Here is a 16,553-nt window from a genome sequence, read left to right as displayed (position 1 = left end):
TAGAGATACTAAAAAGAGCCCTCAAATGAGTACGTGACAGTTGATCTCATTATATTTGATGTTTGGGACGGCAGTGTTGACCAATCTCGCAGCATCAGTGAGAATGTTGTCGCGGACCTCAGCTTGCTACCACAGAACATTTAGGACGAGTTCAGCTTCCCTACAGATGCTATAATGATCAAGTTGATACAGTCTAGTAAAAAAGCTAAGTCAATAAGCTGTCGTTCGTATAAGCAATGTGTCTCGGCGGTGATGGTCGACAACCGACGATTGCGCACCTGACGACGAGCCGAGACACCACAACAGACGTTTCAATTGACTAATCTGATTTCAATGAGCACTAATACACATAAGAGGTATCCATTAATCGGTGGCAGGGAAGTTAATCTCAACATATTTGATGTTGGAGCCTTGAGACACGGTGACTGAGAGTCTTGATCAGTCTCGCGACATCAGCGAGGTGAACATAGCAATCCCTGGCAATTGATATGATCTGTATTACCTCGAAACATACTCCAATCGGTCGAGCGATACTTTAAATTGTAGCAGTCAAGCAATAGAGCCTTCATTCGCTATTATTCGATATGGTGCCTTGCTGGTCACGATTAAGGATTGCGTACAGAACGACGAGCGACGACAACAAAACATGGTGCCCAATGGACTGTACTCACGTCAATGAGTTTTAACATACACAAAATTGATCCCCTAATCATTAAATGAGCATTTAATCTCAAATTGATTTGATGTTGGGGTCGTTGGGCGCGGTAATGGCAGTCTTCGGCCAGTTCCATAACGTCACTGAGAATGGATCGTGGAACTCAGCGCGGAAAGGGTAGAATAACAATATAGATGAGTCACGATCCCTCAGACATACTCTATTAAGCCGTGAGATACATAATATTACTAAGTCTGGGTTAGTAGAGCTTTTGTTCGTCATGGGAAGACATGCTGCTTCGATGGTCGATTGACGATTGTGTACACAACGACATCACAAGATGTGCAATTGAAAGAACTCATTATAGTGAGTCTTCGCACATCCAAACTGATTCAATAGTAAGTAAGTGAGTAGTTTATCTCATTATGTTCCTGTTTGTGCCCGTTCAGCGCGATGACGGCCGTCTTGGCCAGTCTCGTCGAGAATGTTGTCACGGACCTCGATTGGGAGAAGGCGACAACTCATGGCAACAGAACAATAAATATTGCTAGAGTTATACTAGTCACGATATAGTAGACTGAGCGACACAGGCTATCACAAAAGCGAAGTCAATTGAGCCCATTTGTTCGTCGCGGGTGATGCTTCGATGGTCAATTGACAAACACGCAGCGAGACGATGAGCCGCAACATCACAACAGGACATTCCGGTCGCCAAGCCTCTCTCCAGAAAGTCATAACCCCTTCTACTTGGCACTATCAATTGGTTTATGTATAGTTTATCTCTCTATCTTCCTTCCTATGGACATCAAGCAGCGAGCGACTCGTGCTGTCGCAGTTGGCAACGCTGCATTTCACGACAATGACTGCCAATTCGGACCAACCATCTTCATGGGCCCACGTGAAGTTATACTCACTTAGCTCTCTCAAGCTTCTTACTTGGTCGCATCCGCGACGTGCGGCTCTACGACAATGTCCTCGTGTCTTGTCGCGATTGAACCAACTCGCCAGCATCTCATTTCATGACATTGACTGGCATCATGGACAAAACATCGTCAAAGCTCACATGAATGAATCTCAATTGAATCTCTCGAGGCCTAAGCTAACCTGGGTTGTAATTGCGATATGTGTTTCTGCGACATTGTCTTCCTGCGTGTCCAGTCACGACAACGCTGTCGCGCGCGTCACTGACACTTCATTACGATGTCAACTGCTATGCTAGACAAATGATGATGAAGAACTTAGACCTCTTAGCCTTTAATTATTTCTCTTGAACGCTCGACTTTGCTCGGCTGCATCCGCGATATGCGGCTCTGCGATAATGTCCTCGTGTTGAACGACGAGCAGCGTGGTCGCAATTGAACCAGCCCTCAGATGCTCGCCTCACTTCATCTCACTCCAACTCATCCACGCGGCGTCAAATCCGCCGAAAGTGAAAAGACGATTAATTGAGATTCAATTTCTGTTTCACTGCCTCTCATCAAATCTCAATTCCTGACTCACGATCCGACATCACGGCGTCTCGACCCCCTCGTCGGCCGACACGGAGCCGGACCTCAAGCTCAATCACCAACGACTAACGACCAACACGAAGTACAGCAGCACTTCCGCTTACATAGTAGATTTCAATTCTTTCAACCTGAGACCGCTAAAAAAGAACCACCGCATCAAAACCCCCCGCCTCTTCCGGCATCGCAGTTCTCAACCAGCAAGAGCACGAGTTTCGCGCATGCACGGGATAATAATAGCCAGCCACCTCCACTCTGTCAAAAACTTAGCGCGCGATGCCATGTGGAAAAAGCGCCAAGATCTTCAACTCGACCTTAATGTCACCGGATCCGTTAGACAGTGGATCAAACTCATATCAATCTCACAATTGTTCAATGAGATTATGCCTCGTGCCAATTAACTTCACCGGTGTGTCCCAGATCCAAAGATTAAAAATCGCGGCTCCGAGTTGTCCGGTCCACGGTGTCAAGACCGCACAGCAAAAATTTCTTACACATGGCTTAGGCATCTTTGACGTTTGCGTCTGGAACGGGCTACGACCAGGATAAGTTCTCCTCTCTGAATCTTGGCTACGAATCAAGTGGATCTCAACTCATTGCTAGATTGGCGAGCTGAAGGCACCGTATAGCCCAGAGCAGAAAGGAAGAGTGTCGATCAGTGGGCGGTGCGGGATGTTACAGGGCGAGGTGAGATTCGGCAAACAACAGAGAGAGGGAGATCCTGCAGTGTTGTCTTGGCTAAATGAAGAGGGGGGGGATTAAACTGCGTTACGCAGTGAAGGATGCATTGGCGTATGATGTCGATGCACGTAAAGCAAGGAAAAGATGGCAACGAAAGAGGATGTGATCAGAAAAGACCTTTTGTCGCAAACGAAAAAAGGAATAGGGTGGCTGATTAAATTACATGGGGAAGTGTTCGTTCGTTTGTTCGTGCACGAATTTATGAGACATCATGTTTTCTCGCTGTTGGTGTCACATCTACCATCCGGGGTCGAACACGAATTGAGGGGGAAGCTAAAGTGGCAGAGGCCTCAAGACAAACGGCCAACGCCAACACCAACGTTTTTGTCTCAGCGTAGCATTCACTCAATTAGAGACACACAAGAAAAAGGAGAAGGAATGTCTTGAGTTACAGCACATGAACGCCACAGCGGAACAACGTTTGACAAAAAACGAAAACGACACCCTCGTGAATTGGGGATCAAAGCTTGGGTAGCTTAGCTCATGTGGAGACGAGACGAGAGAGAAGAGGACAGAGCTTCCCCCGCCCGGCCGAGCGAGCACCAACTCAAGCATGAGCTTATGCAGGGTTCCATTGTGTGTACCCAGCTTCAATTGAGTCTCGAGAAGAGACGAAATAGCTTCAGGCCGTACAAGGAAGAAAAAGGCTTGGGTGACATCACCTCCCCCTCGAACGATTGAGGGGAAATGACAAGGACTAGATGAGGAAATGGAAAGAGTCGAGATGATCGTGTTGCGATTTACGAAGCACGGACACCGGACGCTGCCGCAATCGAACCAAGAAATGTGACAGAGGAGATTGACTTTAGATTGCTCCAGTCAAACGACAAAGACCAGATACTACGTAGATGAGAGGGACGGGTTGAGATGAAATGCCAGAGCTTGTGAAGCAACTACCGTAAAAAGAAAAGAGAGCCTTTGCCGTGACAATGTCATGTATTTTGCAGTGAGAGTCAATTTGCAGAGAGAGAGAGAGAGAGAGAGAGGGTAGCATTCCATTGACACACTGGTTTATGGAAATGGTTAGCCGACGCGGCCCGCTGCAGGGACGTTTTACGCCGCGCCATGTCACAAAAAACAAAAACCAAAAAAAGCCAGAACCAACACGGAATTCCTCCCTCTAAACTCAATGTAACTGTGACTGATTCAGCTGCGCGAGCCCGTGAATTAAAATTTGTGGCTGATTTAGAAAAGCACGGGCAAAGGAATGAGATTGAGTCAAGATGCTATGCCTCGTGAAAAGTGCGGATCCGAAGGCTGATTGATAGCTTGACACGCTAGGACAGGGCTGATTGATGGCATCCCAATTTCTGTGGGGATGATCAACGGATTGACACTTCAACGTCATATCGATCCTTCACCAAGATAAAAAAAAAACAAGGAAAACAAGAAAAACGAGAACGAAATACGATATTGAAGAGGATCATATCAGAATGAACATCTGCAATTGCCCGTCACTTACCCATCGTGATGACAAGTCCCTGCTGCCCAAATACCTTCAACGTCACCGTGTTTCAGCCCTCCCTCTCTAAAGATGCCACTAGCCGCGCCGCGAGATGCCGCAAAAGACGCCGCAAGCTCTCCTCACCCCTCTCGGTGTTCCTCTCCCGCTTCTGTAACTCTATGGTGAAGACCCGGTGAATCTCAGAACGCGCCGATAATAAAAAAGGTACGACGAGGCCCGCGTTTAAATGGCGATTCCCGAAACACCGTTCTCGTGATACCGTAAAACACACCATCAAACGGACGACGAGAGGCACGTTTCGACGAGTATTTCCCGCGATGCAGCCCAGGTCCCCTCGCACGGAAAACTTAGTGGGGGAGTACATCTAGCCTAACACGTGCCTTCCGTTCCGGCCCCCTCCGCTCACGCGTTGGGTGGGCAGGTCAGTCCAAAATGGGCTGTTAGCAAAATCAGGCCACTTTTCATTGCAATCCCGGTTATTCCACCACCACGGGTGAAATCTCAACGATGGGGGGGTTTTTAATGATGTGCAGCGTTTGAACTTGCTTTGTTCCCGGGACAGCGGACGGGAGGCTGCTTTAGTGGTGAATCATCGACCCATTGCGACGTAATTGATCCGAGGAGCTGTGACGATTTTGTGTATATTCAGAGATTCATTGAGGTAATTATACGGATCAACATACGGGTCAAGGTGAAGTTTCGGGAGAGAGTCAAGATTGCTTGGTGGATGAAATGAGATCGCGGGTATAGACAGCAGAGATAAGATGGAGGTTGATTGAGAACAGACGTCGACATGGGGGTTTTGGGTTGCATGCACGGCATTCAAACAGAGTGGGAACACGAAAACATGTGTCTGTCTGTATACCCTCACATTTTGCATCCAATTCTCGTTCCTGGATGCATTTAGCTTTTAAATGTATCCGCTTCATCTACGCGACGATAGCACAATCCCTGACACCCGACCGGTCTCGACCATCAATTGATCATATCAGCATGTTTTAAATCTGCATGTTACAATTATTTCCCGACAATTGTCTCACAACGACTCCATCTTCGGTGTTCGCCAAAACATTTAGAACGTTTGGTTGACCTTCTAGGCCTCGGGATGTTTTTTTTTTTTTTTTTTTTTTTTTTTTTTTTTTGAATCCACGAAATGTCCAACGGTGATTGACCTCGCCACGCTGCGCGGAACAGTGCCGGGGGAGCTCTTTGGACGTGGGGGGCGTCTGGATCGATAGGCGAGGAGCGAGTTTTGTTCGCTTCGGTGAATGCGGATTTGCTTCTGAAGAAAGAGAGAGACGGGAAACGTTTAGTGCTGTTTTATTTTTATTTTTAATTCTAGCCTTGAGTTTTACTGGGCTGAGGCTGATGGTGGATACGTCTCACGAATTATTGAATCTTTTCGATGGATATGCTTAAGAAATGGCCGCGTAGCGCAGTGCCTGAGTGTTAGCCCGCATATCAATTGATGTGTTACATTCACCGTTGGAATAAAAAAAATGCGTGTCTCGGCACAAACCCAACGCCTCAAACGACAATGTCTTGAATGATGATAACAACGTCGGTTAGAGACAGCTTTGACATTTCGCTACGGGATCAACGGGCAGCTTCTTTTGCAAACGGCGAGCCAGAAATGATTGACTCGCGAGTCATGATTGGGCGGCACGGACAGTCTGACAGGTCTGAACAGGGATCAGTGCTGTTCTGGACCTTCTGGAAATTCCGATGCGCATCGGGTAAGGAATTCTGACAGCTTCTCAATTGCATTAAACCCAGAAGCATATACCACGACGTGTCAACATAAATGTCAATACGTGGGTAGAGAAAATGCAGGTAATTGGCACAGCGGAAATCTTCAACAGCCTCGCTTGCATCCTCGCACAGGGCACTCGTTGACTTTGGTGACAACCATTGAATTCTAGAGCGCGCCGACACCATCGATCAAAAACGGACCGGGGAGCAATTCAGCCGCTGGGAATAACAATTCGTTTGCGCATGTGCGTGCGTGCGTGCAGCATCTGTCAGTAGCCGCTGAGCTTGAGCGTTTGACTTGACTCAGAATAAAACAGGGCTATTGAGATCTCGATGAGAGATGTACTTGTGAGAATCCCATTCCCAATTACAGGGGGTCACCGAGGTGAACAATCCCTGGTGAGAGAGTGAGCTTCAGACGGAAGACGGAGTGCGAGGACCCCCCGAAAAACGAGCGAGAGAGAAATGAAAAACGACCCATGATGGTATCAAAAGTGGTCAATCAACTTGCCCATCCTCTGAATCCCATCCCATGGCCCATGTGCTGTCTTCCGTGCCCGTTTGTCCCCCTTCCCGGCTCAGTTATCCTTAGCTTAGCTACCACCCCCTGGCAGCATCCTTAGTGCTACCCCCCGCCAAGCTCGGCAGCCCCCGCCGCTCGACCTACGGGTCGTATGACGCGGAACAGACTCGTCGGGCGCTGTCGCTCTTGCTAGCAACTTGAACAGCGCTCCTCTTATTTATTTTATTTTGTTCTAGGTTGTCTATATATCGCTTGCCCCGTCTGACCATTTTCGGTTTCTGGAAGCACAGCATCGATATCTGAATAACATCACAGTCCTCTCACCACCTGCACACCACGACCTCTCCATCTACAGCAGTAATCTCGTCTCACCATCTGGCACCCCCTTAACATATCCACACGCCCCGAGCATAAAGATACAATATCACCACCTCAGCCTTTCAAGCACCACCATCAGTCAACCATCGACTCTGCAAAACCTCACAATGGCCGACATATCATTCGACTACTTTGATCATCCCCAGAACAAACAGGTATGTTTTGTCGGTCCTTTTTACCCTACAGCACAACGAACCTTACATAACCCTGGCCCCAAAGAACCCTTGTCGTGTGGTTTTTTTGACGTCTGGGGCATTTGCACTGTTTATATGGCACATGTTTCCCCTCCCTCATCCCCCCCCCTCACCTCACCTCACCTTATCTCAGCCCACTCTGCCCAATTCGAGTTACTCAACCGTCAACATCTAAAAGTCCCATCTATCAATCTCATCTCTATATCAAGACTCTCTCACCACAACTCACACCATTTACTCTCTACTCTACCATCTCATACAAGCTCATTGTCTTGATCACGTCTAACATTGACATCTTCAGCACCTTGTTCCTACATCCTTCTACGACCCTGCAGACTTCAGCGGTGATTCGGCCCATTCTCCCGACTCACCACTCTCGCCCGTCTTCAACAACCCATATCAGCTCCCCGTCTCAAACGACTGGGTCAACTGGGACGACAAGGCTACGCTATCACCTGATCTCGACGCCCTCCCCAAGCAAGAGCCCTTTGAAGGCATCAACCTCTCCACCATCCCATCAAGGAACAGCATGGAGCTCAGCCCCGCCATCAACCCACACGACCTCTCCGGCACCATCCCCGATGCCGTCCCCTTCGGCAGAGTAGGTCTGAATGACATCGACACTCAGCCTCTCTTCCAAACTCCCATCCCCTCCATCTCCTCTCAACCTCCTCATCTTCAGTCCAACATGATGCACTCTGCCTCCAACCCATCTCAGATGTCCTCCTCCCTCAGCAGCATCAACTCCAAGGATGCCAACGGTCGATATCCCTCCCGCAAGCGCAAGTCCTCCGGCTCCGGAAGCTCTTCCTCCCGCTCATCTACCTCTCCTCCACCCGCGACGCGTCGCCACTGCTCTCCTCCCAAGAAGACAGCCCATAATATGATCGAGAAGCGATACCGCACCAACCTCAACGACAAGATCGCCGCCCTTCGCGATTCCGTCCCCGCTCTCCGCGTCATGGTCCACCGTCTCGAGCAGCCCTGCACCGAGAACATGGACGAGGACGCCGACGAGGATCTCGGCGGACTCGCACCAGCACACAAGCTCAATAAGGCGACCATCCTCAGCAAAGCGACCGAGTACATCGCGCATCTCGAGAAGAAGAACAAGAGCCTCGCCCGGGAGAACAGTCAGCTACGGAATCGCGTTGAGGGATTCGAGATGATCGTCATGTCGCGAGATCAGGGACCCCCAGCAGGAGTCTGGGCATAGAAAGAGAAGAGATAGATTTGTGTGCTTTTGCTTTGTTGCGATATTATTATTTGGATCGGCACAACTAGAAACGCAATGCTTCGAGCTTGTGTGATGAATCATGATATCAGGCGTTTACTTCTGGCGTTCAAGAGATAGGTTGGGACGGCATTGTGTTATTTTGGCGCATTGAGCGGACATTCTGTCATCATATGGGCTTCTACATAAAATACAGGAATGGTTCCTGGATAGTATAAACAATCTCCAATACATCTAATGTCCTCTTCAATCTCATTCTCTCAGTGACACTTTGCCTACTTTGCGACTTCCGCCTCTGCTTAACTTGGACTCACGATGGTGCAAGTTAGTCAACACTTCACACGTGTTTGAGCCTCATCTTCGCTTACTGGCCTCGTGGGTCTATGCAGGGACTTAACAAGGGACAGGGTGCATGTGAGATGAACACGTGCATATCAGGCGTGGCATCGGTAGATGGAGAGCGAGAAACCGACGTGGTGTGATGGGCATCAGACCACTATGGGTCGGTGGCTCAGATGGTTTGGTGTCTGATGAGGATTGGAAACGGGTGATGATGGTGAGAAGAGTAGCGGTGGATATTGTTGAGAGGGATGAGGTAGAATGAGGTGGTATGTTATGGGATGGTCAAGAAGCGTGTTGGGTTGGGAACTGAGAGTGTTGGAGCGGAGATGGTAGTAGTCATGATGAGGGCTGGGGTGAAGCTATGATGGAGTCAATGACGGGCGAGGGAGATACTGACTACAGGTATGTAAGTCGTAAGTCTAATATACTTGAATGGCTCAGTTATGAGAGGTATTACCTGCTAAACTGAAGTTGACTGAGTTAAGAGTTGTCATGATGAAGGGCCAAGGAGCTGAGAGTCAAGTTGGGACTGTCACTGGAAAATTGTGATCAATCCCGATAGTATATACGTTAGTTTCGAGGCTATTATACTGAAATGTCTCGACTAAAATATGTCCATACCGTTTGAAGTTGCATTGAGATTCATTCAGAGTGAATTGCTTCGAATGTATCAAATGGAAGTGGACTAACCTGCACCGAGGGACAATGCATGCACTTGCTTCTATATTAAGCCTGTCTCAGTCGACCAATAGTGTTATATTACAATAATCTCAATAGTGAGAATAATAATGAGAAGTACGGTCTATGAGCAATGAAATCAAAGCGCCTATTACTCGTTTACGTTAAATGGACATACTAAGGCGGAACCATCTCGAGGGCGGAGCTTTGCTTCTGTCAACCATCAGGGTACCAATACTTTCAGCTCAGAGCTCCATCGGATCAAAGTGCATAAGCAGGGCAAAACATGGAGTATCATGCTTCTGACACGTAGTGTGAGCGCCAGTGCCCACGCAGGATTTGAGAGTTGGCGCCCTTACTCTTGAGAATTGCCGCTCTGCATGACGACGATGGGAACAAATTGCTTTGTAGGCTCCCTAAGACTCTTTCAAGACGTTTGCTCCCAAAGCACAACTCCGGGTTTCTGTTTTCAGCTTGCACTGGCCTTTTGTCTCTTTGCATTGGCCGCGCTACATCGAGGGTAGGGAAAAACGGTGTCTGACGCTATAGGGAGCATGAAAACCTCTGGCTTTGAACAAAGGTGCCAAAAACTAAGAAGGAAAAAAGAGAAAACTAACCTTAGATCTATTAAATCTACACTAAGGTATACTGAACTTACCTAAGTCTTTGTGCTACTTATAATAAAGGTCTAAGTCTTCTTACCTCCCCTTGGGACAGACCAGGTTAGAGACCCAACTAAGAGGCGTTGGTAGCGACAGGAAGATTGAGCTAGGAATGAGTAGGAGAGGTAATGGAAAGTAAAGATTCAATACCAACATAATAGCTGAATACTAATATTGGCGCTCATTCTGTTGCTCAGTTGTTAGTCGTTGCTGAGGCACGACGTTCGCTCACGTCACTCGTTACAAAGACATGGCATCTTCTCACGCTGAGCGAGAAACATATGCCTTGAAGTTTTAAACCACGCCTGGGCGAAGGAGAGCTTTTGAGAGTCTTTTTTTTTCTTTTTTTCTTTTTGAAGATATGTTCATACAGGCTCATGCCGATGTTCCTTCTAAAGTGGCAGCTGGTGTCGTGGCATGAAATCATGTCGGGTCCGCTCAATCGCGATGCAGCACATCGTACCTAGCCACAAGAGTACCGTCGCAAAGCCGCAATTCGTTAATAATATAAAGTCTACTGTAATCATCTGAATATTTAAAGACTTGTCTCCCAGCGACTGTATTTTGAAGGTCAGAAATAGCTTGTTGCGGGAGCTATCGTCGAGTTACAGTCCAGCCTGCAACCGCTGCGTCCGCCCAAGACACAAAAGGCCATTATCACAAAATCACAAATCTCCGAAATAGCAACGCAAAACGGTACCCACAGATTGCCTCGAGTCTCAAATTTCGGTAAATACTGTTATTTAATCTATATACGTATTATTGCTTTCGATTTCGTCGAGTTGCAAATACACATTCTGTGACTGCCTACCCTGTTGTCCGCTTTGCCGGTTGATTGCCCAAACCAACAGAAGGACATGTCGCAAAGTCACAAATCAGCAGAATCGTAGGAAATAATACAGTTTTCTCTATCTTTTAAGTCTTCCGCCTCGGTGGCTCCCTCTGCTTTAACCATATAAGTCCTGTGGCTGCCAGTATCGCCAAGTTACAAGCGGGTAGTCTGCTGTCCATGCTCAAGACCCAAAGGACCTGTCGCAAAGCTACAAATCAGAGAAATAATAAGATATAACAATACCATTTCAACACTTGGGGTCCATAATTCCCAGAAACAGATTTATTTGAAGCATAAAGATGCTTTTGCGGCCATAATTGTTGAGTTACTAGTGAGGAATTGGCGACAGTTGTTAGTTCCTCGGTCAGACGGAAATATCGCAAAATCACAAATGGCAGAAAGTGTAGAAAACAAGAGTACGAACTCAATTAGTAGAGTCTACTATTCCAGAAAAGGTCTTTGTTCGAATCAGAAAGGCATTAGAGGCGCCATTATCGTCGAGCTACAAGTCAGCAGTCGATAATAGCTTGACCTGGAGGACGTTATTGCAGGGCGATGTATCCTAGAAACAACACACATTAGTACCGGCACATCAATCTAAAGGTAGCAGGTTCCTGGTACCTGCGCTTTATAGTTTCATAAAGACATTGTGTTTGTCAATATCGCTGAGCTACAGTCGAGCATCTGCAATCATCTACCGTGTTCGCGACGAAGCTGTTCAATGCAAAAAACACAAAACAGCAGATCGCAGAAAATATAAAGTTTAATACCATAATATCAGTCTTTCCGTTCTGAAAATTTATTATCTGTTTCTATTTGTACCAGAACGACGTTATTGCTGGTAACATCGCCGGGTTACAGGTTCGCAGGCCAAGCTCATCGGCGCGTCTGTCAGGCTGAATGACAGAGCAGTCCAGCCTAGGGGAGGCAAGAAAACTTAGGACCTTTATCCTAAGGGACGGAAATACTTAGTTAAGTTTAATATATCTTAGTAGACCTTTAGACCAGTCAATTTTGACACTCTGCTTTAACTTCAGAAGTTTTATTGCCCCCGAGGGCCAGCTTCCACAATAATGAATATAATGAGATTAAATGAGCGGTACCTAGTTGAAGGATCTCAATTGAATATGTTGATTCTCACTTAAGTCAAGTTTATCCATGGTAATGTCCTGTTGTGGTGGTTGCCGCATGTCACACTAAAATATACGTAGTGAGATCAACCGAGATGAGTCTTTTGCCATCTTCGTAGAAAGCGATACCAGCCGAAGGTCTTTTGACTAGAAAGGCTTTTCGCAAATACAGTCTTCGAGGTTTCATAACGCTAGTCCAAACTTGTACGGCCTTGCTACTAGCACTTGTTATTGTGCTGGGACTGCGAGTATTTGAGTTTCAGATGTCGTAGGCGGTTTGCGAAACACGCGTGAAGATTGAGAAACCCACACAACCGGGTCTCTATTCTTGTACATATGACCGGACTTTGAGCGGTAAAAGAATCTTTGACAAGGCTATTAGATGACCATAATACCAAGGCTGAGAGGTAAGTCTGCAAAGTGTACGTACTGGCCGACTGTTTCTTGCTGCCCAAGGAGAAACAGTCGCGCGTCAATGAGCGCCCTTTAAAGGAGGCTGACTGACCGATCTTTATATTCCTATCCAATAGATATGGAAGTCTGGGATCTGACTGTTCCAGCTTCAAACGTGCCTTCATTTTGAAGATAAGTTCGCCAATGGCCGTGATCGTCTTCTATTGTGTCTGAGTGACCACGATCAACTCGATCCACGAAATAATGTGATCTAGCAAAAGCAACCCCATCTTCTTGAAAGCTTCATTGCCGAACCCCTGGGTTTCCAGCCAATGGTGTAGCCAACAATGACACACGTATCTGAGATCACGCCTTACTTACTTTTGCAGGGGATAGGCTACGCCCTCATAACCCAAAGTTCTGAGGCATGCCGATGTTTTCCATGAGACTCAGTGGAACACATGGATTGTTCGTTCGACTCAACGACTCATACATTCCTCTGCCATCATGGAATGGCTCCCAAAGAAGTATTGTCTAAACCGACTTCCTCCACATCCGTTTCTACTGAGTAGATAATCTCTGAAGGATGTGTGAATGATGTAGATGGACTGGTTATCGCTTCTTGGCATGTAAATAACTGAAGGAAAGTTGTCTAGTCAATGCTTGATGGGATTTCGGGGGATACAAAAAAGAGAGCTGAATGCTTTAATGGAAAGTGCCATTTCAAGACAAGCGACCGATGGCAAGACATTGATGAAGTGTTCTTCATCTGCTTGACATTCGTCACCGTCGTCATCATCACCATCACTGTCGCGATCGCCACCAGTGGTATGATGGTCAGTCAAGCTGGTTGGCAATGGTGGTGAAAAGCCGAGCCATTCCAATTCGATGTGGATCCTCACTTCCGCCAACGTATCTCGCTCTTCGCACCAGGGCGCAATAGTGAGAACAAGAACCGATTCGCCGGTCCCTGCAGCATAGAGGTTGAGGACCAAAGTATAGTCTTTGTAGTTTTGGTGTTCCCGGACTCTACATTCAATCCCTTTGATGAGGCTAATCCTAGGGCCATCATAACATCTGGGACTCTCCTGAACTTCCTTGTTGTCAAAGCAGGCTGTTGGAACCTCGGAAAGGGATGGGTGAGACTCGTTTGTATCCCAGAGAGCCTTTCTGGATATAGGATTAGTGGACTAGACTGGCCTCGATTTGGTTCACCTACTCGACAGCATTCTTCATCTGGGCCCAAACGATGTCCTTCGAGGTTAATACACCATTCTATCAACTGGCTTGGGTTCCCTTGCTCATTATCGTCCGCAAGGGACCAAGCTCTCTACTTCATGGCGTCGATTAGTCGGGTCCTGAAGCTCTCCTTGGAAGTAAAGAAGACACAAGTAATAACACAAAGACAGGGCGTGAGCTATGTCGATGGCCCTCTCATTCTTTTTAGAGATATGTCCCGGCGCGCCTATATACAAAAGGGCTGGGCCAATTTTTATAGAGTCACTCATAGAGATATGTGATCCGAAGCTCAAACGAAGCATTGCTATGGCTCATGATTTTCATGAGTCCCAGGTTTGATTGACATGCGGTGATTCTAACATTGATATGCGTCGAACCATGGAGTCTAAATATGCTAAACCTCACGATTAGAATTAAACAAATTCGGCTTCTTATCTGAAGGTCTTCTTGACCAGGATGTTAATACCCTCAAGGTGAGGTGTGAAGTCCACTATAACGCGTACACCCAGCAGGTCATGCACATATTCTTTGATCTTCAATATTGCTGAATGGTCCCTTGGTGTCATTCTCTCGGGCATTCTCGCGACGCTTGCTGGACTTTTTCAATAGGTTTATAGTCTAGGAGCTCTTCCCAGGTTCATCTTCCTTTGCCGTCCAACTTGGACATTCTCATGACTAGTTTCCGGCGTCAACGGGATTTCGGGCTCATCACTTTTGAAGGGTACGCTTCATCGTCGCTGTCGATCTCGATAATATTGATGTTGGCTGGCAGAGCCTCTACAGCTGTGGAGGTGCTGTGTTTGCTGGTGTTATTATCGACGCTCCCTGACTGCGCAGCAGCTAAATCTTCACCCTGAATTCAGCGGCATGGTTGAATTGATATGGTATGAGCCTGGGAAGGCGATAACCCTCCGTGGTGCTAAACCTGCCGGCGGCAATGTAAAGTTCTAGCTTTGACTAGCAAAGAAGTGAAGGATGCGCTGTCTACGATGTGCTCCGTACTAGTGTGGGCAGGTTTCACAAGGAGGACTGCAATGTAGAATCCCCGAAATTGGTTCGATGCAACCCCGCGGGCGGCTTCTAGAAGCTTGCTGAACTTATATAGCGGTTAGCGAGGGGCAGGGCTCTCTTCTGCTTGGAGCGAAGCCATGAGATCTCGATTCGGTTTCTTAGCCAGCAAATGAATGCATGCATCTGCTGCCTGGGGCCAACCGGCCAGTTGACTGCGAGGGTAACTCACTCATCCAGTTACAATAGGTGGTAGGTGCTTCGCTTAAAGAGGAGTTCAGGTTATGACAAGCTTGAGCTAAACCATCCCGAAAGAAGAAGTAGAGGGCTCAAGAGCACTATATTACACCGCACAAGGGCTTCTCCTCGGTCGCTGTAACACCTAGGATCTGCTCCTCAACCCGCAATTCATTTACACAAGTTTGGCCCTGCCACGGTTACTAACGGCAATCAGAAGATATGATCCCGGCGTACGTTGGAAATATGTTTGTTTCTAGAACACTAACGGTCCCGGAGGACCGAAGAACAGGCACCGCCGATTTGGGATGCCTTGAAAGGAATGGCACAGCTATGCCCTTTACTTTCTTCGAGATTGTCTCCAAAACCGTCTGCTATCTCTTGGTCCCACAGAAACCGTAAACGTATCGCTTCATGTCCGCACACTCAGCCCTGTTGTGCAAGAACACATAACGATAAACAAACTTGACAACCAGGCTGACAGTCTCTTTGCCAAGTCGAAATATCATGAAGTTATCGAACTACTTCCAGCTGTAGTAGAATTGCTCCAGGACGTCTGGCGACGGGTTTCTTAGTGCCGTCACTTAGCTTAACCTGCGTATAGGCATCAAAGAAAGCCGCCAATAACGCGGTAGATTCCTTCTCCTGCTGCTCGCCACTGCTGACAATTTTGACATCTCTCTCGATTACAAACAGGATCTTGTCCAGCCACTTCTCTGATAGCTCCCGTACTCCGTGCCAAACCGTTCCGGCCGGAATTGATTACCATGCACCCAACGGCCATGGATTTGGTTGAGCCCTGAAACCCTAGTCCCATCTTCGAATGCTTTCACTCAACCTCAGTTGGGAGTCTCAGCACCTGCGGTAGCTTCCATCATTTCTTCATCTTGATCCTTAAGCAATCACCTATCAGGTCGTCCCTCCTCTGGGTTAATGGTCGAGAATATGCTCTCTATGATACCGACTGATCGTTCAAAATGATCCGCGACTACTTTATGTTGATCACAGATCGCTTCGCAGTGATCGCGGTCTCCATTTCCATCACGATGTTGTGGACCTAACGTGCCAAGTAGACACGACTTTTTGTATCGTAAGATCAATTCTCACCTTTCCTTCACTCTCATCTATCTCTCAACCCTTTTGATCGAGCTATCGCTATTGGTCCTGGAATATCATTTCTTTTTCATCGTCCTTTAGCTGAAGTTCTGCACATCATGGTTGCGCTTCTGTCCGCATCTTCTGAATCTTGGAACTCGACGTCTCCATCTCCCGGCGATTCGTGATCGTGGGTTTCGAAGTTATCCAGACGTAAGATAGCATTCTGCGCGTACTTGCCAATGCTGTTGTAGGTGTCTTAAGGCTCGACTTCGGCGGTCATGGCTAGAAAAGGTCCGGTGAGAAGGGGTGACAGAGTGGTCTTACCTGATATGAAGGTGTTGAGACCGGGAGGCTTTTTGATTCCTCGGTTGGCCTGATCACAGCCGCTTTGCCAGTTTCTCGTTAATGTAAAAGTAAAGAGTGCTCGGAGTTGCCAGTGCAAATAGCTGGCGAGCGCTGGAACAGACATTCGCCTTTTGCGGCGGCT

At 47.4% G+C, this 16,553-nt stretch overlaps 1 protein-coding gene across 1 annotated transcript; it reads left to right on the top strand.

Moving 5' to 3' along the window:
• The first annotated feature begins 6,851 nt into the window (after nucleotides 1–6,851).
• On the top strand, nucleotides 6,852–8,757 carry FOBCDRAFT_39531 (uncharacterized protein). The gene is made up of 2 exons (XM_031187271.3): nucleotides 6,852–7,174; nucleotides 7,515–8,757. Exons 1-2 carry the CDS (start codon nucleotides 7,127–7,129, stop codon nucleotides 8,427–8,429), a joined length of 963 nt encoding a protein of 320 aa, XP_031038406.1. The 5' UTR covers nucleotides 6,852–7,126; the 3' UTR covers nucleotides 8,430–8,757.
• Nucleotides 8,758–16,553: the final 7,796 nt, after the last annotated feature.

The sequence above is a fragment of the Fusarium oxysporum genome, chromosome VI (assembly GCF_013085055.1).
Source record: "Fusarium oxysporum Fo47 chromosome VI, complete sequence".
Classification (NCBI taxonomy): domain Eukaryota; kingdom Fungi; phylum Ascomycota; class Sordariomycetes; order Hypocreales; family Nectriaceae; genus Fusarium; species Fusarium oxysporum.
This window is presented reverse-complemented; position numbering and strand designations above follow the sequence as displayed.